General features: G+C 54.1%; 1 protein-coding gene across 1 annotated transcript; it reads right to left on the bottom strand.

The window, feature by feature from the left end:
* Nucleotides 1-558: 558 nt before the first annotated feature.
* CUNH1orf127 (chromosome unknown C1orf127 homolog) lies at nt 559-23,991 on the bottom strand. Its single transcript, XM_036256843.1, is given in 13 exon segments — nt 559-660; nt 5,342-5,394; nt 5,397-5,437; nt 5,845-5,889; nt 5,891-5,941; nt 5,943-6,231; nt 11,148-11,174; nt 11,177-11,246; nt 19,497-19,596; nt 19,598-19,638; nt 21,056-21,106; nt 23,500-23,648; nt 23,775-23,991. Coding segments are annotated over 13 exon segments (1,236 nt in total).
* Between the last annotated feature and the right edge of the window lie 561 nt (nt 23,992-24,552).

The raw sequence follows: 24,552 nt of genomic DNA, 5'->3' as shown, positions 1-24,552 counted from the left end.
CTTAAGCAGGGAGATTATTTTTAAAAATGACTTGATTGTGCGGAATACCACGCACCTTCCAAGGCCGTAAACCTGCCAATCACCCACGTGCTCAAATGAGGCGCTTTCTTCCTTTTCTCTTTGTCCTTCAGGACTTTCTCCTGCTCCCAGTGACCATGAAGGTCCCCCACCCACAAAAACGACCGCCCACACACGTACACGCTGAGCCCCTGGAGGAGCCCTTCAGAAGGAAGCCAGGGGGTCAATCGGGTCCAAAAGCCTAGAGGATTTTCCGGAGAAACCGGCCAGAGGGTAGGCAAAGGGATGGAGAAGCCCTCCCCCACGTGCCCCCTGCCCCCCACCCACATTAAGATTTGGATCTACAGAGGTTGCAGCCAAGAGTGAGGATGACTGTCCTTGCTGCGGAGGGGCTGGGGGTGCGAAGGGCTCAAGGGCGAAGGAAGAGGTCCCAGTGTGTGGGTTACTGCTGACCCCCTCTGAGTGCTGAGCCTCAGAACTCCCCTTCCTGCTCCCCCCAGCACCCCCGCAGCGCCCACTCGCTTGGGCTGGAACGGTGGGTTATGCTGCCCCCTGCTGCCCACTCTCCTCACTGCAGCCCCGCTCCTGGGACCCGGTGGCCCGGCGAGGCGCTCGCTTGGTCCCGGGGTAGCCCTCCACTAGCTATGGGGTGCACGAGAAGGACCCCAGGATTTCCAGGCTCTAACCTGAAGAAAAACACGCATGTGGAAACGTGGGGAGCGCTCTCCCCCCACCCCCTGCAAGGCAGCCCCACCCCGGGCTGAAGGAGTTTATCAAATGTGTTCTCTACTTCCTGGCATTAGGCTCCCGCTGGCGCTTTTATTCCAACCATAAAAAGGCTATTTCATTGAGAAATAAAGTCCCGTCTCCCTGATGTGCAACTCCTTTCAGAGCTCTTACTCAGCCACCGGGCAAAATTTATGTTTCCTGGATGCTGTCTCCGGGGATTGCGACTGGAAATTGGGGAGAGGGAGCTGGAGGGGGGATTTCCTTTCTGGCCGATCGACGTGTGTTAATGCCTCTGGGTTAAGGAGCCCCAGAAACCCCCGGTGTCCAGGAGGAACCCTCACCTTGGGATGAGGAGACTAGGGTTTGAACCCTGGTTTTGCCCTCTTCACGCCTCAGTTTCCCCATCTGTAAATTGGGCAGAACTCTTCCTCGCTTCCCCAGAGAGATGGTGCCAGCTCTGGAGGGCAGCTGGAGCTGGGAAGGACCGGGAAGCTGTCCAGGGTTGCTATCGTGAGGGAGGCAGAGGGTTCTGTGACTCGGGGTGGGGGGCTGTCCCTGGCACAGATTCTCGCAGAACTTCAACTTTCACGTGTATCACGATCACCTGGAGGGCTTGTTGCAGCAGATTGCTGGGCCCCGCCCCCTGAGTTTCTGAGTAGTAGGTTTCGGGTAGCGCTCAAGAATTTGCCTTTCTCACGAGTTCCCAGGTGGTGCTGTTGCTGCTGGTCCGGGGATCCTACTTTGAGGACCACTGTTCTTAGGGCTTTGAGGTCTGGGACACGGGACAGCTCATCCTGGGCTTTGGGAGAGGAACGAGGAGCGAGGGGAGGTCACCTGTGGAGCAAGGTCAGGTGGGCTCTGGCTGGCTACATGGGAACAAGCATCTGTTCATGTCATCCTGTCTTGCTCCCCCCGCCCCCCGCCCCGTGGCTTGGCCTGATGTCTCTGGCAGCCTACACTCCCAGAGACCAAAGCAGCAGAGGTGTCAAGAGATGGGCTGAGCCCGGCCGGCGTGGCTCAGTGGTTGAACGTCGACCCATGCAACAAGAGGTCGCCGGTTCAATTCCCGGTCAGGGCACATGCCCAGGTTGTGGGCCAAATCTCCAGCGGGGGGCATGTGGGAGGCAGCGATCGATGTTCTCGCTCATCGATGTTTCTATCTCTTTCTCCCTCTCCCTTCTTCTCTCTCTAAAACCAATTTAAACAAAAAAAATTTTTTTAAAGAGTTGGGCTGAGATGGGGTGGGGGTGGATGCTCACGGGTGAGGGGTTCTCACAGCATTGGAGGCTCTCGACTTACCACCTTCATAGGATGGGCTCCCACGTTCTCGCAGAGCAGAGGTGGCCTGGCCATTGGTTCCTGTTTCTAAACTGCCTCATGCTGAAACACAGGCTCAGGGAAGTGAACTGACTGGCTCAAGGTCACACCGCTCGGGCAGGTCACTCAGGAGAAAGCTCTTCCCACCACGACCCCTCTGGTGATGCAATCATTTGGAGTATTACTAAGTTGATGACTCCGATCAGGTTTCAGTAATATTCAAATAGCCAACGGGGACTTGCAGCTAAGGCAAGAGGAGCATGTCGCAATGGAAGAATTCCGCCCTGGGCAGCACCTAAAATCTGGGGATTCGAGACCTTCCACAAGGGGAGAGCAATGAGCCTGGATGGTGCAGGGCATGGAAACCGGCTGTGTGCTCAGAGGAAAACCCAAACGGGAAATGGGCCACTGGCTGCTCCGGGTAACGAGAGAGAAGGATGATAAATGCATCACAGATCCAGGACCTCACACAGAGTCGGAGGGAGAAAAGATGAGGATCCAAGCTGCCGGAGGTGTGGAACCACCGAGGTCTAAGCACCCACAGCCCAGGTAGCCTCAGACCCACGCAGAAGGGACGGGGAGAGCCGCTCCCTGTCGGGACTTCTCATTGCCACAAACAAATGACTGCAAGACCTGGAGGTCCCCGAGGCAGGGGAAAATGCTCACACATGTGCACACACGGCCCCGGGATCAGGCACAAGTACCACCCCGGCCCTGGCGGACCTGGAGCCCCGGACCTGTCCCATCTCGAGCAAGGACAGAAGGAGCCCGAGCACCTTCTAATGAACAGCTGTCCCGGTTTGGAGCCGGCGCGGAGCGAGGAAAGGAAGAGAAGCGGTTTGTTCTAGCTGCGCAGACTGGGAAGAATGCCCAGAACAGTTAATGCCCGACCCTCTCAGCCTTGCAAATCGCCGCCCGCCTGGGGGTGAAGAGCCTTTTATGCCAGGTAAAGCCTGGTGATTTCATTAACTCCATCCCCTTTGTCTCGTCTCCAAGAACACAGGGTGGTTAAACATGAGGACAACTTGGTAAAGGGTCAGCCCTGGTTTGTGGGTCTTTCTTGGGGGGGGGGGTGCGCGCCCCTAGTCTAGGAGGCCCCAAAGCTGGGTGGCTCTGCTGGAATAGGGGAAGATGGATGGGGGCAGAAGAGAGACAGACAGAGGCTGCAGGCCAGTGTTGTGGGACGGAGGATGTCACATGTCTCAAGTGTCACCAGCAGCCACCTCCACCGAGCCATCTCGATAGAGGGTAGAGGGGCCCTTTGTGTCCCTTTCCTTCCAGCAGGGCAGGTTGGCCTGTCTCACTCAGGACGTACCTCCATCCCGGTCCCCTTGCTGCTGCTCTTGTCCCTCTGATGTCCACTTTCCAGGCAGCGCTTTAACGCCCGAATAGACTCTGGGCCCCTGCCTTGGCCCCTCAGGCCCACCCTCCCCCCCCACGTCCTCCTGCTCATTCCACCAGCTTCCAAGGCCTCCCACCTTCTTTCTTTCCCCCCAACCCTCCCACTTGCTGTCCCTCGGCCTGAATGCCCCCCAGCTCTTTCCAGGTTTCCCTCCGGAGAGGGGCGCCTTGGCAGCCCCCCCCAAAGCAGCCCGAAGCCACCCCCATCCTGGCAGCGTGTTGGGTGTGTTCAGAGCACTTGGCCTCGCCTGCATGTGTTCATGTGGACCCGTCCCCTTCGCTCACACATGTGCACACTGGAACACTCGCTCCCACAGGGGGGCCTCTGTCCGGCTGTCTTCCCTTCCAGAGCGGGAACACGCCTGGCCCGTGGGCGTGCTCCGTAAACACGTGCCGAGTGATGGGGCCCAGGACACGCACTCGCAAAGGCAGCTGGGACCCAGCCCTCGGCAAGCCCACAGCGGCAGCACTAACCACCTTTCCCCCCAGCCTCTGAACACCTTCCAGCCCCGCAGCCACTGGCCTCTGTGAGCTGACCCAGGCCTAGGGGAGGCCGAGGCCTTCCCTCCCCCAGCCTAGGCCACCAGCCAGGGCTCCAGGGCAGTGGCCAGAGACTTGGGCCTCCTCCTGCTGGCTTCCCCTCTAGGGGTCAGGCTTGCCCTGGCATGGGGGCCGCTGTCCCTGGGCAGAAGCTGCCTGCAGGGGACCTGCCTGGCTGGGGGGACTGGGGGGGGGGGTTGGCCTTGGAGTCACGGCTCCGATTCAAGAAGGGAAATCATCCGAGCTTTTAAAAAATTAAATGGAGTCAGTAATTTGATTTCAGGGAGAAGCTGAAAACCTCGTAATGGCAGGAGCAGCTCAATTCCGTGCTGAAAAGGAAAAGCCTTAAATGGGGCTATTAAGCTTTTGCTGGGATGGATCTGCCTGGAGAAGGAGGAAGGAGGGGGCGGGCAGGGGGGACGTCGTCCTGGAGGTAGAGACCGTTTATCAGCCAAGACAGCCCTGATTATTTATTTATTTATTTGTTCGCAGTCCGGGCGTTGCTGAAGGCCTCTCCTTGGCTGCGGTTCAAGTCCCACTTCCAGCGATGGGTCGACCCGAGCGGGAGGGGTGCCACCCTTCCAGGGAAGCACCGAGTGCCGCTCCGGCTCAGGCCACCGCTGGGCTTCTGGGCCGCGGAGTCTGGGAGCGCTGGCGTACCCCCAGGGGTCCCGGGGTCACCGGAGCTGTCCATGCCAACCGGGTACCAGCTGCTGCCATGGGAACCAGAACCAAGGAGTGGCGAGTCATGGTAACACTTCCGTGCCCCTCCCATGGGGTCCTTGAGAGACCTGGGGTATTGCCCCCGGAGGCCCAGAGAAGGGGTGTCTCACACTTACGGTCTTATCCCCACCACCCCCAGAGACGGCTGAGCTATGGCTTCCCACGTCCTCCGGGACAAGCGAACATCCGCTCCTGGGCCGGGAGCACGGCGGCTCAGCCCCCGGACCACAGCGGTTCTAACCACAAGCTCGGCTCACGGTTCCGAGTGCGCTGCGCCTGAGCACGCACCGAGGCTGGGTGTCCATTTCCTCACTGACCCTCAACAGCCCCGCTGGAGAGGAACTGTGATCTCCCCCCATCTGACTGCTTGGGAGACTCAGGTACAGAGAGGTTAGTGCCTTGCCCAAGGTCACACAGCTGAAGAGTGAAGGGACAGGGACTCGACCTGTCTGGCTGCAGAGCCTGTGCTGCCCCTCCCACATCCCCCCACATTCCCACTGAGTGTGCCTGCACACACACGCTGGGTCACGCACTCACCAGGGAAAACACATCCGGACCCCGCCCACCCCACTCCTCTGAACTTGGGGTCCCTGGGGACCCTTCCACGACTCACCCTGGCAAGGGGACCTCTCAGAAGCCCCTCCACAATATTCTGAAGCTCAGGAGTCTGTGACTTTCAGGGCTGGTTGCCAACGTGGGCTGCGGGCTCCTGCAGGGCAAGGGTCTGCAGGCTCAGGCAGGCTGGCCGAGGACATGTCCCTGGGAGCCCCAGGCTCCACGTCGGCTGGGCATGTGTGCTGCCCCCACCCAGCTGCCCCCCCAGCGAGCTGGCGCTGACTCCAGGCCTTGGCTTCTCTCTGACCCTCCCACAGATGAGGCTGGGGGCTTCCTGGAGGCGGAGGCCAGAGGGCTCTCCTGAAGAGTGCCAGGTGGCCGGCTTTTGCTGGCAGCTGCTCAGTGGTAAGAATGCCGGAGGGTGGGGGCGGGGGGCTGCTGGGCCCACCTTGTGCCTCCCCGTGGTCCTGAGGCCCTGTGATGGGCACAGGGGCCTGGCTGCTGCCACCAAGCCTTGGAGGTATTCACTATAGGACAGTCACTGTGGCATCTGTCCCCAGCACAAGGGTGAGTCCTGGCCCCTCCATGTCTTTATTTGGTTCTGGGATGAAGGTCCAGGGACCCTCTGGCCCCCTGCCCAGGCGGCCCCATTCCCAGGTGGCCCCACGGCCTCCATTACGGAGGATGTTTCCTGAGCTCTCTGATGCCTCCTCAGCGGCTGGACCTCCCTGCTGGCCGGGCCAGGCTCCCTCTGCATGGGCTCAGTTGCAGCCACATCCCCTTGTGACAACACTCCCGGCAGGAGGGGACTTCCTGGTGGCTGTGTAGGGTCCTGCTCAGGCCGTATAGTTCCCAGACCATCAGTTAGGGTGACAGACGGCCTTGAGACTGGGAACACCTCGAGTTGTTCAGACCCCAGACAGGTGGCGGAGAAGGAGCCCTGTGCAGCTGAGGACAATGTGGCTGAAGGCGGGGGTGTCCAGGTCACCCCACTTTCCCCGGGGGAGCCAAGGACCATGCTGATTCTGCAGTGCTCTGGGAAAAAGGGAGACAGATGTCCAGCTTCTTCCCACAGGTTTGGCCATTTGCAGGAATGGCCTGAGCTCCTTCTTCAGCGAGCAAGCAGTGGAGAGAGAAAAAGCATCAGAGGTAAGAAGACAGGGCCTTTGGCCGCCCTGAGGATCATAGTCCAGAGAAAGGCCCGTGGGAGCTGGGACCACTGCCTCGGCCTCCAGGCTTAGCTCCTGGGCTCCATGCCTCAGTTTCCCTCCTTCTGTTTGCATGCACTGACTCTCCCCACCGCCTCCTTTGGCTGGATCTCAAGGTCCCGGGATGCTATGAGCTAGGGAGGACAGCCTGGGGGGCTGCTCTCAGGTAGGAGCCCTGGTGCCCCCCCCCCCGCCGACCCCCCGCTTTATCCGAGGAATATTCTGAATTGGAGGAGGAGAAGACGTGGCCAGATGTCAGAGTAGGGCTCCCTTTGGAGAACGGCGCAGAGAGAGCTCACCGAGGCCTCGCAGGGACGGGCCCTTCAGAAGACACTGCGAGGGGAAGACGGGGCAATGACCTTGTACAGGCCCATCCACTGAAAGGTTGGGAGTGAGCCCTGGCCGGTTTGGCTCAGCGGTTAGAGCGCCGGCCCGCACACCAGAGAGACCCGGGTTCGGTTCCCGCTAAGGGCACGTACCTCGGTTGCAGTTTGGGACTAGGAAGAGGCAGCCGAGGGCACTCCTGTGGGTGGGTCTGGAGGCCGGGGGAGGTGGGCAGAGAGCAGTCTCCGATGTGGCAGTTGAGGCAGGCAGCTCCTCTCCGGCACCTTCCAGGAAGGAAGCAGAGGCCAGCTCTCCTCCTCGGGAGGCAAATCCTCGGACACCCTGCTGGACGGGCCCCACGTGTCCCCTTCTACAGATGGGGAAGCAGAGGTCTGGGAGGCCTGGTTCGAGCGTCCGGGTAGGAGCTGCTTTCGTGGGTACATTTCACGGACCTCCGACCTGCAGCGCTTTCCGAGAACACGTGGGCGTCAGACTCTGGTCCCGAAACGGAATCGCAGAATTTCTGCGAAGAGCACCTGGCACGGACTCGCTGCCCCTGCCTGATGCCACCCACGTTTTTCACCTCTGAGCCGTTCCTAACTGGAGGCCAAACACGTGGGCCCGCCCCAGGAACCACCGAAAGCAGATATCTGGGCCGGAGGGGTCTTGCTGTGCGTGGGAGCGGGCTCCTGTGCACCGTGGGAAGTTTCGCAGCATCCCTGGCCTTACCCACCAGAGGTGGCACCATTCCCCTGAGTTGGGACCATCAGCAATGTCTCCAGACATTGCTACATGTTCCCTGGGAGGCAAAGACACCTCCAGTTGAGGACCGCTAGATTAGAAGTTACCAATTCTGGCTCATGGGTCAAAGGCAGCCCTTCGACATGTTTGGTTTGACCTGCAGAGGGTGTGACTTTTTTTTTTTTTTAAATTCATAGACAAAACTTTATAACCAGCTTCTCCTGGAAAAATCAGACAATTTGGCCACACTGGCCGCCTCCCTACACGGCAGGGATGGGCTCCAGCTAAGGGAGGGTACTGTCTGTATTGGGTCTAGTGGCTGTTAGTTCACTGAAGTCCCCACTGCGCCCTATTGTCTCCTGCACTGAGCGTTCAGCCTTTACCCTCCTACACTTGCGCCATGTGTTTTCTTACCCTCACACATTCATACTCCCTGCCTGACCCCTAGAGGCACTTTTGTCAGTAATCCTGCTTTACAATGCACAACAGCCACCCTGGCCAGTTTGGCTCAGCGGTAGAGTGTCAGCCCGCGGACCAATGAGTCACGGGTTCAATTCTGACCAAGGGCACAGACCTCGGTTGTGGTTTGTTCCCAGCCCTGGTTGGGTTGTGTGGGAGGCAGCCAATCATTGTGTCCCTCTTACATTGATCTCTCTCTCCCCTCCCCCCCTCCCACTCTATCTAAAGATAAATAGGAAAATATCCTTGGGTGAGGATTTAAAAAAAAAAAAATTAAAATGCACAATAGCCCTGACCCATTTGGCTCAGAGGTTGGAGAGCCAGCTCGCAGACCAAAGAGTCTCGGGTTTGATTCCGGTCAAGGGCACGTACCTTGGTTGCAGTTTGTCCCCAGCCCTGGTCGGGTCGTGCGGGAGGCAACCAGTCAATGTGTCTCTCTCATGTCAATGTTTCTTTTCTTTCTCTCTCTCTCTCTCTCTCTCCCCCCTCTCCGCCCTCCCACTCTATCTGATGATAAATAGATAAACATTCTTGGGTGAGGATTAAAAAAATGAAAGAACATACACAACAGCTACAGCTAAACCACCCCTTGGCTCCTCTTCTGCAGGCTGCACCCCGCACTGCCCGCGCCGACCTCGATGTCTCTGACCTCAGACAATAGAATTTCTCCTGCAGGTTCTAACCGCCCTGGGCGGGGAGAAGATTAAAAGGAAAAACTTCTGTAGCCACCAAGTGATTAGGCAACCCTGGTGCAGTCATATCCCAGCCTACTGACACAGAGAAATGTTCTTTGCCTGAAACATTTTTCAAGAATTCCTAGTGCAAAGTCAGTCCAAAGAGCACGTATTAAGTGCTTACCCAGGGCAAGGCGGTTTGATAAGGCCCACGAGGAATAAAGCGTAAACCAGACTCAGCCCCTGTCGCGAGGAGCTCACAGCCCAGAGGGAGAGACAGGACGGGGCGCCGGCAACTGCCATAGGAGGAGAAAGAGCCAGAAGCCGCAGGGCGTGCGGTGAAGGTGTGCGGGAGCCAGAGAGGGGAGAGATTCCTCTGGCTGCTGATATTAAAGTAATTAAACGAGGAAGGGAACATTCCTTCCCCCATGTAAATCTTTCCAGAGAGGCCAAAAAGTCTCTCTAAAATGTTCTTACTGCTGTTGCCAAGCTATTTTGGTATTTTATTTATTGTCAAGGACAAGCCCTCTCTTCAAAGCCCAGGACAAAGGTCATCTTCTCCTTGGTGTCTCCCCCTGGCCCCCCGCTCTCTGTTATAACTCTGCAGACTTTCCTCTATTCCTTTCCAGACACCAAAGGACGACAAGGATCCAGTGGTCTCTGTCCCCGCCACCAAGCCTCCCTCGGGGCCGCCCACACGGCAAGTGCTCAGTGAATATTTGTTAGATAAAATCCTTTTCCAAAATCAATGTCATCGCCACGGGAAACTGCTAAAATAAAAACAGCCGAAACGTGTAAAAACTCTCAAAAAAAAAAAAAACCTTCCATTTTTAGCAGGCTGTTAGAACTCATCCCCCCCCCACCCCCACCCCCCACCCTGCCTCTTGCTTTGTTTCTAATTGTGAATTTGGGGCTAGATGTGGTAGGCAGTCCCCCTTTTAATCTTTAAATATAGTCCTGAATACAATTACATTTTTATGCAGCACCGAAACATCATATCCTGGTAACGGGGCATTCCTGCGCTAGTAACATCTGAGTCAAATCTCCTCCACGTCTGTCTTCCATTGAGGACAGTTAGGAAGTCTGAGATGAAAGTGATCGACATCATTTGTGAATTATGTGTATTTCCTTGTGCTGTATTTCCACGGGTTTTGCTCCCGGTGGTTTTGCGAATACCAGGTTGTCTGGTAGCCGGGCTTTCGCTGAAAACCCCTTTTAAGACGGGAATCCCCGCATCTCAGCCCAGAGGACACACACCACGTTTAGAAGAAGGGTTCGTCTCGGGTTAAAAAGTAAGTGGCATGAAGTAACCCACTTTGCCAAGGAGCCTAATCCGCATGGTAAGTGACCTGAGGACCTGGAGCCCACACGGACAGCTGGGTGGTCTCAAGGGCAGTGGCTCCTCTCGGGCCAGGGTCCCCGCCGAGCCCCTCACCCCGTCACCTCCGGTCCTCCCCACAGGTGCCGGCATTCCCGTGTTGCAGGTGAAAAGCGGAGGGTCAAGCGAGTCCCCGAGGTCCTGCAGTGAGCCAGGAAGCTGAGGTGCCCGCCCCTCCCTGTCAGTGACGTCACCCCTGAGGAAAATGATGTAAAAGGAGCTATGTCGCGGTGGAGTCGGCTGTCATCGCTGGACAGGTTTTCCACGTGCTCCTTGAACTCGGGGATGTGAGAAGTGGGCAAGAGAAGCTTTGATCTGGCCAAACCAACAGTGTCTTCCAAACCGCTGTCTGAGAAGCTGACGGGAAGAGACAAGGACTGAAATCAAGGACAATCCTTTAGAATCAGTAACCAACCGTGTGGAGCTAAAGAATCACTTAGCTTATTAGAGCCGGTAGATATGCCTTCCTTCTCTTCAAGTAATTACTTCCCTTCCCTTTCTCATAAAAACCCCTCGCCTTGCCCGGCCGGTGTGGCTCAGTGGTTGAGCCTGACCCCTGCACCAAGAGGTCGCCGGTTCGATTCCCGGTCAGGGCACATGCCCAGGCTGTGGGCCCGATCCCCAGTGGTGGGCGTGCAGGAGGTCGCCAATCCATGTTCTCTCTCATTGATGTTTTTCTCCCTCTCCCTTCCTCTCTCTCTAAAATCAATAAAGGAAAAAAATAAAATAAAAAATAAATTATTAAAAAAAAAACCCTCGCCTTCACCCCATAATCGGGACATAACTCGGATTTCTGCACCTATGCCCCCGATTGCAACTTTTTTCTTTTTATCTCAAATAAATGCTTGTTGCCTCCACGTTGGCTTTTTATTTTGACATGAACACCACTTGGATCCCATGCCAATTCCAGTCACTGTGCCTCATACCATCGCTTACCCGGGTGGTGTGGGACCTGCAGGGCCCAGGAAGGCCATTCTTGCCACAAGAGAAAGAACACAGGGTGCGGGAAAGCAGGCTCATGCGGTGTGTGTCTGTTTCCTGCAGGCACCCCCTCTGGTAGCCCACTCGCCCCACACTGACATAGGCTCTCTCTTGTCCAGAGGAGAAGGCAACCATCTCAGCAAATGCCAGGCTCAGGGCTGCCCTATGGAAGCTTGCTTCTTGGGGCTCCCTGGCCACCTGGCATTGCCGGCGAGCAACGAGTGTGGCAGGATGCTTCCTGTACCCTGTGGCTGTCCTCCCACAGGGTCCACCCTGGCAAGAGTGCCAGGCCTCAGGGGCCCAAGTAGCAAAGGTCCAATTTCAGATGGTCCCACATATCTGCTCTCCACTCTCTGCCTCCCCAGGGTGTCAGTGGCCCAAAGAAGAAGGGGCTTCCAGAAAGGTCAGGACAGCCGATGTTGAAATCAGAGCACTGACCTGGGCCTAGAGCATCCCAGGATGCTGACCACAGCAAAGTTCCTGTGTTCTGTCCTGTCTGTGAAGGTTCTGGGCTGGTAGCCTCAGAGGAATTTCGGGCTCAGGCGTTCCTTGATGCAGAAGCTTCTTTTGTCTCTGCTTGGGATTATGAACAAAGACCTCTGCTCTGGCTGGGATGACACGTGACACAGAAAAATACACATTTTGCAGGTATGTGAACCAAAGGGTGTGGCAGGCATCTGGTCTCAGAGAGTCCCATACCTCTCGTTAAGTGGGCCCAGGCCTGGCACTACAAGCAATCAGCCTTGGTTCACAACTTGGCTTCTCCTGGGCACCTCCAAACCCAGCACAAGAAGCAGCCATCTGCAGATCATTTTGTAGCTTGTGCCTGGTGGCCCCGGTAGAACACAGACAGAGGCTGACCTTGCCCCAGAGCCAGCACACCCAGTAGACAGCTTCAGACCCTGTCAAAGCACCACCACCAAACCACCTCCACAAATGATACACTCAAGGAGTGAACTCAGTGCGTACCAGAGCCCTGCTGAAGTAAGTCTTGCCCTGTGTGGTGGGCCCTGCACAGCTGATCCTCCAAGGGAGTCAGAGGCCAGTGGTGAGTGGGCACAGCCAGTCCTTGCAGCTGGTCAGCCTGAGTAAATCCCTCCCATTGACGTGCCAACAGCAATCAAGACTCAATTACAACAGAGGGATGTACAGTCCACACTAGGGGTGCACCTCAAGGGCCCAGCTGGGATGATCAGGGAGGCTGTGCCACTGGACCCTACAGGACACCTACTACAACAGGCCACCCTACAAAGCCTAGGAGACATAGCAACTCTACCTAATACATAAAAACAAACACAGTGAAGCAACCTAAGTGAGGAGACAAAAAAACATGTCCCAAGAGAAAGAACAGAACAAAATTCCAGGAAAATAACTAAACAAAATGGAGATAAGCAATCAATCAGATGCAGAGTTCAAAACACTGATTATACGGATGCCCAAGGAACTTAGTGAGACCTTCAAGGAACTTAAGGAGAACTCCAAGGAACTTAGTGAGAACATCAACAACATAAAAAAAAAGACCAGTCAGAAATGAAGGATGCACTCACTGAACTAATTTACAGGGAATCAATAGTAGAGTAGGTGAAGCCAAGAAGCAAACCATCAATTTGGAATATAAGGAAGCAAAAAACACCCAATCAGAATAGCAAAAAGAAAAAAGAATCCAAAAAAAATAAGGATAGTGTAAGGAGCCTCTGGGACAACTTCAAGTGTACCAACATTCACATCATGGGGGTGCCAGAAGGAGAAGAGAAAGAGCAAGAAATTGAAAATCACCCTGGCTGGTTTGGCTCAGTGGTTAGAGTGTCAGCCTGCAGTCCAGAGAGACCTGGGTTCGGTTCCAGCTAAGGGCACATATCTCAGTTGCAGTTTGTCCCTGGCCCTGGTTGGGTCATGCGAGTAGCAGCGACTCGATGTATACCTTTCACGGCGATGTTTCTCTCTATTTCTCTTCCTCTCTCTCCCTCCCACTCTATCTGAACAAAAAAATGAAAAAAATGTCCTCGGGTGAGCATAAAAAAAAAAGAAAGAAATTGAACACCTATTTGAAAAAATAATGACAGAAAAACTTCCCTCACTTGGTGAAGGAAACAGACATACAAGTCCAGGAAGCAGAGAGTCCCAAACAAGATGAACCCAAAGAAGTCCACACCAAGACAAATCATCATCAAAATGCCAAAGGTTAAAGACAAAGAGAGAATCTTAAAAGCAGCAAGAAAAAAGCAGTTTGTTACCTACAAAGAAGCTCCCATAAGACTGTTAGCTGATTTCTCAAAAGAAACTTTGCAGGCAAGAAAGGAGTGGCAAGAGGTATTCAAAGTAATGAAAAGCAATGACCTACAACCAAGATTACTCTATCCTGCAAAGCTATCATTTAGAATCGATGGACATATAAAGAGTTTCCCAGACAAGAAAAAGCTAAAGGAGTTCATCACCACCAAACCAGAAATATATGAAATGTTGCAGGGTCTTCTTAAAAGAGAAGAACAAAAATGTGAACAATAAAATGGCAATAAATACATATCTATCAACAAGTGAATCTGCAAGCAAAATGAGCAAGCAGAACAGACTTACAGACACAGAGAACTTTTTGTTGCTTGCCAAATGGGAGGGGGCTGGGCTGGTGAGTGAAAAATACGAAGAAATTAAGAAGTACAAATTTGTTGTTAAACTGATGAACCTCAAAGGGAAGTGGGGAGGGAGGGCGGGATGAGATAAACCAAAGAACTTCTATGCATATATGCAAAACCAGTGGACACAGACAATAGTGTGAGGAAGGCAGAAAGGGGGTGGTATTGGGGAGGTGGGGGTGAATGGAGGAAAGAAGGGAGGACATCTGTAATACATTCAACAATAAAGATTAGTTTTTAAAAAGGAGGGGTGGGCAGAACCTTAGCCAGGGGCCATGCCCATGGCCAGCACAGCACACTTTCTGAATTGGTGATGTGAGATTACTTGGTTTTTGGTTTCACTGACTGCACTGGAACTTGGCTGCGTGAATGAAGAGAAGAAAAAGGCCACCACACCCCCCAGGGGATCCTGCCATTTGTGAAGGCCAGTAAGGAAGCAGGTGCCAGGAGCAGGGCGGCCCCTGAGAAGCTTAAGAAATGTCTCTGCTAAGGCCGTCTTCGGCTTTGGTGACCCAGCCTGGTGCCCTTCCATTACCAAAGCTGCTCTTAAGAAATAAAGCTCATATCAGTTGTTTACACTTTAGCAAGAATTTCACTGTGTCAGCCCTCTCACAGGGGCATTTTAAGCCAGCTCTGCAGTTGCTAAATGAAAGCATCTGTCTCCAAATAAAGGGATTTCAAGGATCATGAATAAGGGAAAAGATGTTTGGGGGGCTCGGCAAGACCATCTCCAAAGCCCTAAATTCACCAGAACCCTGATCTTGAAATTTGGTTCATGATAAAATCCTATACAATGTAAAATCTCAGTCATCTCTGATCTACCATACAGGTTGGAACCTTCGGACCACTTAACTTTGAATATGGAGTTCCTTAGAATTTCAATTCCCCCGAGATAGGACGTGGTCTCTCTCTGTTGTACCCCAAGCTGAATGAAAGAGTTAACACATACAGGGTCTGGATCAGGGGGTCTCAGACAGCTGTCAAACCACAGAGCCCTGGAGAACTGACGAAGGCTGCCAACCCTGTCCCATCTGGGTTCTCAGACCCCCTGGAGCCCATCTTGGGACTCTGAGAAGTTCGAAGACCCCAGTTTAGAGACCGCTAGTAGATGATTGCACTTTCCATCCAGACTCTACACCCCACCCACACCCCACAAACACCCATGCCCTCCAGGAGAGCAGAGGTCTCTGTCCCAAGCAATTCGGAAACGCACGGCCAAGGTCGGGGTTAAGAACAGGAGGAGTGGGATGGGCCCATGGGGAGCAGGTGCCCAGGAGAGGGAGGAACACGGAGGAGTTGGGAGAGCAATGAAGCTGGGAAGGGCGGACATTGGGGGCACTCCCGGGTCTTACCAGGGGGGCACGCGGTGTCATTGCTTCCCAGCCAGAGTGGCAGACGCTCTGGGAAGGTGTGCAGCCCCCGGTGAGGCAGGAGTGCTCCCCTACAGCCTCTGAAACGGCTCCTTCCAGAAGCAAACTCCCTCCACAGGGGCCCCCCTCCCGTCGGACCAGCCTCTGGACTAAACCCCCCGGTGTCACAGAGCCCAGGTCAGGGGCTGTTGCTCCAATGCAACCAGGAAATATTATTTCACCAGGATATTTTTAGCAGGAAGCGAGCTGGGAGCAAATGTCATGTGAGCCGTCTTCTCTTACACGGCAACTTTGGGCTATTTAAAGAGATGGTAATTACGCTCCTGCCACCATGATCAGGACGTGCTGGATGCGTGATTGCAGGAGCCCCTCATCTGCCGTGCCGAGCACTTTACTCTAATGGGGCCCAATTTTCGAAGCTGCCTGCCTAAATCTGTCCGATCGCACAGGTGGACATTTGAATCGGTACCATCGGGGCAGCAAACTGCTCTTCGGAGCCTGTAGCTGCTCCGAACACTAGTTTCGAAGGTGCTATGCCCTGAGACCCCCCTCGGGGTGCCCTGGCATGGCTGCTGCCCCCCACTGACCTCCTGCCTCTGAAGTTCTTCTTCTGACAGTGGCGGTGGTGGTGGTATTGATGTCCATGTACAACCCCCTCAGGCTGGCATCTTCCAGAGAAGCCACCGGCTCCCTTCAAAGGGGGCAGCAGCCATGGCTGAGAAACAGGACACACTCATCAATAGTCTGGCCCTGGAGATACAGTCACCAGGAGGTCAAGGAGAAGGCAAAGTTGAGGGGACACTCGGGAAGGTGACAGAGCTAAGGGGAGGTTGGCAGGACAAGGAGGCAGGACAGCGTGTCACTTAGGGAGGAAAGCAAACTGGGCAGTTGTACCCCTTACACGTTAGGGGAGCAGAACCCTTGCAGGAGCACTCGGCACACAGTAGGTGCGCTATGTGGCTGAAGGAATGAACGCAGTCACCAGCACAGCCACCCGGACCGCCCAGATGCCACCCAGGCCAGGTGCAACGGGAGCCCTGTCCTCAGTTCCATGTGCCACACTTTAGTGGGACATTGGCAGTTGGGGCCTTGAATACAGGTGGGTGCCTGGATTGGGGGTGGGGGCAGGAAGCGGCCCCCAGACCCTGTCCTAGGAGAACTAGCAGGAGGGATTCAGGAGACCTCAGGAAGGCAAAGCTGACTTCAAACGTTCCGAGGGAAGTGGAGCGGAGAAAGGACCACCTCCTTCCAGGATGCTGCAGAGACAGACCCAGTGCCAGCAGGAGAGTCTGGGGAAAGAGCTTTGCCAGAAAGGCGGCCTTGCGAAGGAATGAGCTCCTTGCCACTGGAAGGACCTCGGAGGCCACCTGCCCAGTCTCCCACCCAGAGCAGGGACGCTCAGGTTTCCACTCAGATGGCCTCATCCTGTCTGGAGGGCACTGGGGGTAGCTTCCAGCTTTGGCTGCCAAGACAAGGGCCCAAGAGAGCTGGCACTGTCCACCCACACTCTCCAGAGGCTTACAGAAGCCCTGCCTCAGACTGTCCCAAGCACCTGCTGGCAGAATTTTCTGGAAAGTTGCTCCTGCCATCCCTGTCCACTGGCGCTTCCCAGGGCTGGGCCAGGGGACCTGCAGAACAAAGAGGAAGCAACCTCTCCTGAGCGGTAAGCAAAGGTGAGTAAACATTTCTGCCCGAGCACATAAGCCTGGCAATTACCCCAGCAGGAGGCCGGCGAGAGAGCTGAGCGGCAGGGTTGTTTGCTCATTAAGACAAGAAAATCATTTATGTTCTGGGACTCGAGTGTCAACAGACCCAGGGAAATGCCGTTGCCTCAGCTGCTGCCCTCGCCCAAGCAAGGGGGCAGCTGGGGTCCCAGGCACAGCTGGCGAGGTACACGGAGGCCATCAGGACCTTGGGGAGCGAAGAGGAAGGAATGAGGATGCCTGTTTGGGGAGAAGACCAGAGGATTGAGCATTTCCCCCTTGCCACCATCAAAACTGTCCCACTGTTCCCATATCCTGTCTGTCTATCCGTCAGTCTGCTGCAGCCTGGCGGAAGGCAGGGGAGCCCCTGGCAGCAGGCTTTAAGGAGGAGAGAAACCATTCTGCATAAAGAAGGGAAGGGAGACGCGATCAAGTGCGCAGCAAAAACACCGTGCCCTTTAAGGCCCCACGCGGAGGCTATATTTAGGGCTGAGGACATTCTGCAGGACCTCGGGCAGCCTTCACTGGGAGCAATCGCTAATCACTGCATTGAGTTTACGGGTGCCCCTGGGCACACTTAACCCAGGGCAATGAATAGTTATTGCACGGCCTCCCGCTCGGGGCCTGTGGGCACACTTAAGCGAGCACGCAGATCGCTGCGAGCGGGCACGGCTCGGGTACACCCTTGGGCACCCTGTGCCTTCAGCGGGAGAGGCAGACTATTAAATATCTATGTGCCCTGTGCCCACGGCTGCATTTAGCCAAGGGCAAGGCCAGTGAAACGGCTTTAATTAAAACTTAATGCAAGTTCAAGGTGCAGATTCGGAAGCAGCGGCTGCAGAAGTCACCAGGAATGAATCAGTCAATTCGATGAGGTGGGGGACTGGGGGGGGGGGGGAGGTGGGCTGGGCAGCAGAGACCGATCTTCTGTCCCGTACGTGCTGCGCACCTCGCTGCGTCTGTGTTCTGGGACGTGGGGCACCGCAGGCTCCCACACCTCCCTTGGTGAAGGATGCTGGGCATCCCGGCTGCAGAGACAGGCCACTGGAGACAAAGCAGGCTCCTGGGCCCCCGCGGATCCTGCTTTTCTCAGCAACTCGGCCCAGTGTCTCCTGACGCCGGCAACGCTGGCCCCCTGGCGGCAGTTCCCAGAATTACAGGCCCAGGGCAGAGGGAGACGCGACCAAGCCGCTAAGGTCAAAGAACCTGGTGGCAAGCTTGGGGATCTGGGGAGCAGGGCCCTGCAATTCTTAGAAGCACCAACACCAGGCATGGTGGTCACTTGTGCCACTAAAAAGGCAAGTGGGTAGAGATATCCCTGCCCACTCAGCCCCTGCTTTTTAAAGTTGGGAAGCAAAGGCATATCAGAAGGGTCTGCCCCTCTGCCCAAGATGGCAGTGAGCCGGATTGGGGCTCCGAGTCATGTCCCTGGGACAACTCCTGTCACAGCACACTTGTATTACAATTCAGACAGGCGGGACTAGAACTAACTGTAAGCTCCTCCTGGGCTAGGGTCCATGTCTTATTCGAACCCGTCTCCCTAGCCCAGCTCAGCAGCTGGCATAGAGTAGGCATTTAATAAATGCTTGTTGAGTGAGCGGTGATTGTCACAGAGGCCTTTCGCTCTACACTCTTCATTTCTCCTTTCCTAGTCTCTCCCTCCCCCCTGTCTCCTCTTCTCTCCTGGGTCCATCTTCCTTGTACCAGGCAGGGGTTGCCCAGGCTAAATTCAGTATTTTCTTTGAGCCACACAATGTTTACAAAGTGAAAGGCAACTTTTTAAAATTAGGAAAGTTTCCATACAATTACGAATTTCTAATTTCTCTTGAAAAGTTTGAAACTCTAGCCAGATGGGGCGAGGGTGGAGTGGGGGCTACCCCTCTGCAGGGCTGGTTCCACAGCCCAGCTCTGCCTGGATCATAGCCAGGTTCTGCCCTTTACCAGCTGAGGGACCTTGGACATGTCTCCTAATCTCTCTCTGCTTAGTTCTCTGATCCGTAGAATGGGGATTATAATAGCACCCACTGCTATTTGCTATTTGCTATTTACCAAGCGATTAGAACAGTGCCCAGTATGGAGTGAGTGGCATGAAAGTGTTTGCTACATGGATGAAGACATGAATAAAATTCTTGACTGCCTCCTTAGTCTGGCACTTGTTTGGGGTTTGGTCCCCGTAGGCAATTGCATTTGTAACCTGCCCCCCATCCAAGTCTTGTTTAGCTCACAGAGGCTTCCCCAGGGCTGGAGAGAAATCAGACGTCAAGGAGCCCACGGGCAGGGAAGGAGCTCACTACTGGGGAGAAGCCTCTGTGTCCTCTTGAATGGAGACACTACACGTAATTGTGTCTGAGGTCCTTTTATGGCTAAAAGTCTATAACCCTTTCCCATTGCCGAGGGCAAGAAGAAGCATTCAAACGAGCACATTTTCTCAACCCCGAGAGAAAGAACACAAGGACACAATTCTGCCGCTTTGGTGACAGTCCCCATCCTCCCATGTCCCCTGGGCCAGCTGCAATGGGAAGTCAAGAACATGAGTTCACAAACCTTTAATGCTTCCCGTTCCTTCCCATGCCTTCTCCTCCCGACTTTCTCAGTCGCCCAGCCAGAGCCCACAGATGTCTGGGGGGGAAGCTGCCCCTCCAGCTGCCACTGCTCTGCCCAGCCACGCCTTGAGGCTCAGGAGCCAAGCCTTCTGGAGAGAAGCCCAACCTGGGATGCGCCCCGCCCCAGGCCCGAGACCGTTACCTGAGTGAGCGTGGGTGGGCGGTGAGTGCGCTCCTGGCCCAGCCTGGACATTAGCACAGGACACTTCATCACGTAGCGGTCGCTCTGCTCCAACCTCTTCACCGCTCTGAAATACTCTGATTTCCAACCTGGAGTTTGCTTTCTAGAGGTAGGGCCAGTGAAAGAGGAAAACCCAGTCACTAGACTGAAATTAGAGGGCAGTGACTATTCACAGAAATACGATTCACACCACTGGTGGGAAGCTGGCGTTCGCAGGGAAGGGGCTGGAAAGGGAGGCGCAGGGGCTCAGAACCTGGGTCCCGCTTCCGGCTCCGGCAGCTCTGCCCCACCAGGGAAGCCCTCCCGGCTGGGGACATCTGTCAGACAGAACAAGAGCTGGTGCTTAAATGTCCCTTGACAAGTGATAAACATGTGCTCACACTGTGTCTTCTTTGCCCCTCACAGATGTCTCATAGGGAGGCTTTCTTATCCCCATTTTACAGATGAGGCAGTTGAGGCTCAGACTGGGTAAATGATGAAGCGAAAGTGTGGAAAGGAAGAGAAAGAGAAGGGAAGGGATAGTTCATGAAATTTCTTTCCCCCGCTGTGGGCCACAACTCCCTCGGGAGAAACTCTGGGCTTGGTCAGGGAAGGGAGGACAAACGGATGAAGGGAAGAGAAAATGGAGGTGAGGAGGAAAAGAGAAGAGAAAGGGAAAGTACCAGGGGTTCGTGGGGCAGCCTGCACCCTCCCAGGAGCCAGGCAGTGAAATGTAAGCAACAAAAGCAGCCCAGGGAGCCACAACCCTCTGGGCCACCCCCAGGCCATCAGCTGCTGCGTAAATCAGGACAGCTCTCTGTCCCTTTAGCCCCCAAAGAGGCATCAGCTCCCCTTCTGAGGGGCCTAAGCCCATCCCATTGAACCCCAGCTCTGAAACCTGCTTCTCTGAGCCTCTCCTGGTTGTGTGAGGCCTAAAGCTCATGCAGTTTGGGGGAAGGGCCTCTTTTAAAAATCTTACTTTTGCTCATTTTACAGCCAAATGGTCCTGTGAGCCCATAAGGGGCCAGAGTGCAAATGAGGGCCCCTGAAGCTTATGCTTCATCAGCTCCAAGGTCAGTCAGCCTCTGCAAATCTGGCAGCACCATTTTTTCACTTCATTAAGCACTTTCTAAGCACCTACTGTGTGCCAGGGCCTAAGGTAAACACTGCACGTGCCCCCCACACAAACAGACACTCCCAGATCTAGCAGGAGGTGGCTGTGTGAACAGATAATGAATCAGGGTGGCAGCTGCAATGGTAGAGGCAGGAACGATGCACAGAGGAGGAGTGATTAAGGATTAGGAAGACTGCCTGGAGGAGGCAGCACCTGAGCTGGGTTAACACACCTAGCGGTAATCTATGCCTGTTAACTCCAAGAGGACAGAACCTGGGTCTCACCCCATCTTCTGTCTCTCTCAGCTCCGTTTCCACAGATGCCTGCCTTGGATCTGTGCTCAGGCTCAGCTCCTTCTGTCTCCCAGAATGGAAGCTTCCCACCAAACATCATCAAGTGTCCCTGTAAGAACTATTCCCAAACCCACCTCCTTCTCCATGAAGCAGGCTGAGCATCAGGCTTGAAAAATAAAGTCACCCTCGGCATCAGGATGCAGACGTAATCACATTTGGCAAAAAAAAAAAAAAAAGGAATCCAGGCAGTCAGGGGGATTGGGGGGCCCTGTAAAGAGAAAGACCAGAAATGGGGGTTGAGCTTGCTGAGGCTACTCATCTGTGAGGTCAGAAATCCCAGACACCTAGCTATAACTGCGGCTGCTGTGCCCAGAAGCCCCTTACCTGGAGGAGATACAAACAGCAGTACCAGGAAAAGGCCGGGTCAGGTGAACACCTGCAGGAAATCCCCTTAGTTCTACCTTCAAAATATACCGAGAACCCCACCCCTTCTCCCTACTCTGGTCCCTGACCTGGGTTTCTGCAGCTGCCTCCTCTCATCTCCTGGCTTTCTCCCTCACCCCTAATTGTCTGTACCCCACACAGCAGGCAGCAGAATTCTTTTCAAAACTAGGGTGGCTCATGTTTTTCCTCTGCTCAAACCTCTCCATTTTTGACTCCTAGGAAAGGCCAAAGTCCTTGCAATTTGCCCCTCACCTCCCTGACCTCTTCTCCCACTTTCTCACCTCCCTCCCTCTGCTCCAACCACACGTGCCTCCCTGCTATTTCTCAAGCATTCCCGGCATGCTCCTGCCTCAGGGCCTTTGCACTGGCTGCACCCCCTGCCTGGAGTTCCCTTTTCTTAGATACCTGCGTGGCTCACTCCCCCACCTCCTCTAGTCTTTATGCAAATGTCCTCTTCTCAGTGAGACCCACCCTCGTATCACCTGTATCCCATCCCCTGCTTACTGTAGCACTTACTACCTGCTAACCTGCTTTCTAATTTACTGCTTTTTATATTTGTTGCTGTGTCTCCCCACTCAAATGTCAGCTCCATGGGGCCAGGAGTGCCTGTTTGACTCATCACTGCCTCCCCAAACGTTGGTTGAACGAGTGAAATAGAAAGGGAGATGATGGATAGTTTTTCTTATCTTTGGGTTTTCTCAAGCTTCCCTAATGATGTGTGACTTTTCTAAAACATGTTTTTAATTTTTTTTAAAAAATTTAAATTACTGTTTATATCCAATATTCTTCTGTATTGTATTGCTTTTGTCATGATTTTTTTAGAAGTCGTTTTATAAAGCGCACAGTCTCCGTTTGCAAATTCTTGCCACAGGAGGTGGAAACGCCATTTCTCTGAAACCGGCCCTGGGAGCCTTTCTGGGGGGGAGTCTCTGCGCTCGCGTCCACCTCTATCTTTAGCAAGAGATCAAGGCCTCGCCTCGGGCAGAGGGAGGCTCCGAAAGGTAGTTGATCACTGGGGAAATAAAGAGTCTAAGCCTGGATGTGCAAATTGACCTGGATCGTTTTAGTTTTGCATTCACGTTTGCACTTTGTAAATATTTGCCTGGCATCCCGCTGCTCACACCTGCTTGCTGTCCCCTCAAGTTCGTGGAAGGCAGCGGGCCCTCGTCGCTCCATCCCCACCTGGCGCTGCTGCTGCTGTCGCCCCGAAATGAAACCGCTCGGCGGAAGCCACAGGTGTCTCTGACAGCGCCTAAAACTAATGGCCTGTGGCTGGCCGCTGTGACTAATTCTCTGATTATTGACTTTATGATTTTACGCTTAAAACTTCTTTATAATAACACACAGAAATGTTTAATGGGCTCTATCCAGAGCCATAAAAATTACTTATTGAACAAGCGTTTTAAAACTATTAATCTATTGTTTTCCATTAATAACGGCTCTCCGAAGAACAGGCGACAGCTTAATGTATCTACAGCATTTCTCTGCGAAAAGTGGCCTTTTAATACATAAACGCTGCTCCCAAGGCATCGCGGGCGGGCTGGCCATCGGGCCGCTGACGTTCCCAGGACAGATTTAGGCCACTCCGGTCCCTGAAGGCGCTTTATGGATTTCCAGACTGAACAGGGGCTCTGGGAGATTCTCCGAGTCTCAGGGGCATCAGAAAGCCCCTCTCCTCGATCTCTTCCTGTGCAGAAGAGACGAGGAGCTCCATCGGCCTGTTCTGCTGTCGGATGGAGAACAGAGGGAGGCGGGCAGTGGTACATCTCTCTACTCTTCTTTCCTCCAGAAGGGTTCCAGGCAGTCACTTGGTGGTACCCACCCCCTTTCCCATGGCTGGAAGGTTTCTGTGATACTACTCCCTAGTTTTGGGGGGTTTTTTTTTGCTATTTTAGGTATGCAATTTCCCCACCAAGCATGAGGTGGCCCCCACTTCCCATGTGTAAGAGTCACGTGTATTTTCCTGGGTGAGTTAGGTTTTGAAGCACATCAGCACCAGATAGACCCTTCTAGGGTTTCGGGCTGTTTGTTCATTCATCAAATACTTACTGAGTGTCTACTATGTACCACGCAGTGTTCTTGGTTCTGGAGAGAGCGTAAAGAACCAGACACTTGTGGGCCTGCCCCCACAGACCTGCCCCCTGTCGGAGAGTGCAGATGACAAGCAGGTGAACAACTGCAGGTCATTTGAAGTAGTGATGAGGCTGAGAAGCAAACTGAAGGAGAGTGCGACTGGGGGTGGGTTGGGACTGCTGTAGACAGAAGTAGCCGTGGAGCAGAGATCTGAGTGACAGGAAGGAATCCCCTGTGAGAAATGGGGGAGGAGCTTTTCAGGCAGGGGAAAGGCAGTGCAAAGGCCCTGGGGGTGAGGTATGCATATGGGCATCTCCTCCTAGGTGGAGGCCCTACCCAGCCAACCACTGTCCCTTCCTGGCAAGTGCAGGGTTCTGCTTAGACACTGCCTCAAACCCTCCATGTGGCTCCTGGGGACACCTAGGGCTATATAGTCTGAGAAGCATTTGGCCTCATCTGTCGAACAAGATGATACTTCTGAGAAGGAACAAAGGACTTCTCCTCCCAGCCCTGATTCAGTGGAATGGTTGAAGAAGGGGCATGTAGGAGACATATGGTCACAACTGAGAGGGACCCTTTACTCCATGCAGAGGTCACAGTTCACAGAATGTCAGAGGAGAAATATCTTAGTGTGGGGCTTCACGAACTACGGTGTGCCTACAAATCACCCGGGGGGCTTTTTAAAATACAAATTCTGCCCCGCTGGTGTGGCTCAATTGATTGAGTGTCATCCCAGGGACTGAGAGGTCTGGGTTCAATTCCTGGTCAGGGCACATGCTCAGGTTGCAGGCTCAATCCCCAGTGGGGGGCGTGCAGGAAGCAGCTGATCGATGTTTCTCTCTCACTTCGATGTTTCCATCTCTCTCTCCCTTCCTTTCTCTCTAAAAAGTCAATAAAAACATATTTTTAAAAATAAATAAATAATACAATAAAATACAGATTCTGATTTAGTAGGTCCAACATGGGGCCTGAGATTCAGCAATTCTAATAAGCTCCCACATGATGCCTTTGAGTAGCCAAGTTCTAGGGGTCTTTAACTCCAGCCACTGTGTTTTACGGGGAAGGCAGGGAGCAATGTGACTTAATGGTTTGAGTGAGTCAGAGCACTTGGGTC

This window comes from Molossus molossus, unplaced genomic scaffold (assembly GCF_014108415.1).
Source record: "Molossus molossus isolate mMolMol1 unplaced genomic scaffold, mMolMol1.p scaffold_m16_p_12, whole genome shotgun sequence".
Classification (NCBI taxonomy): Eukaryota; Metazoa; Chordata; class Mammalia; order Chiroptera; family Molossidae; genus Molossus; species Molossus molossus.
The sequence above is the reverse complement of the archived record's forward strand: the minus strand, read 5'-3'. Positions and strand labels throughout refer to the sequence as shown.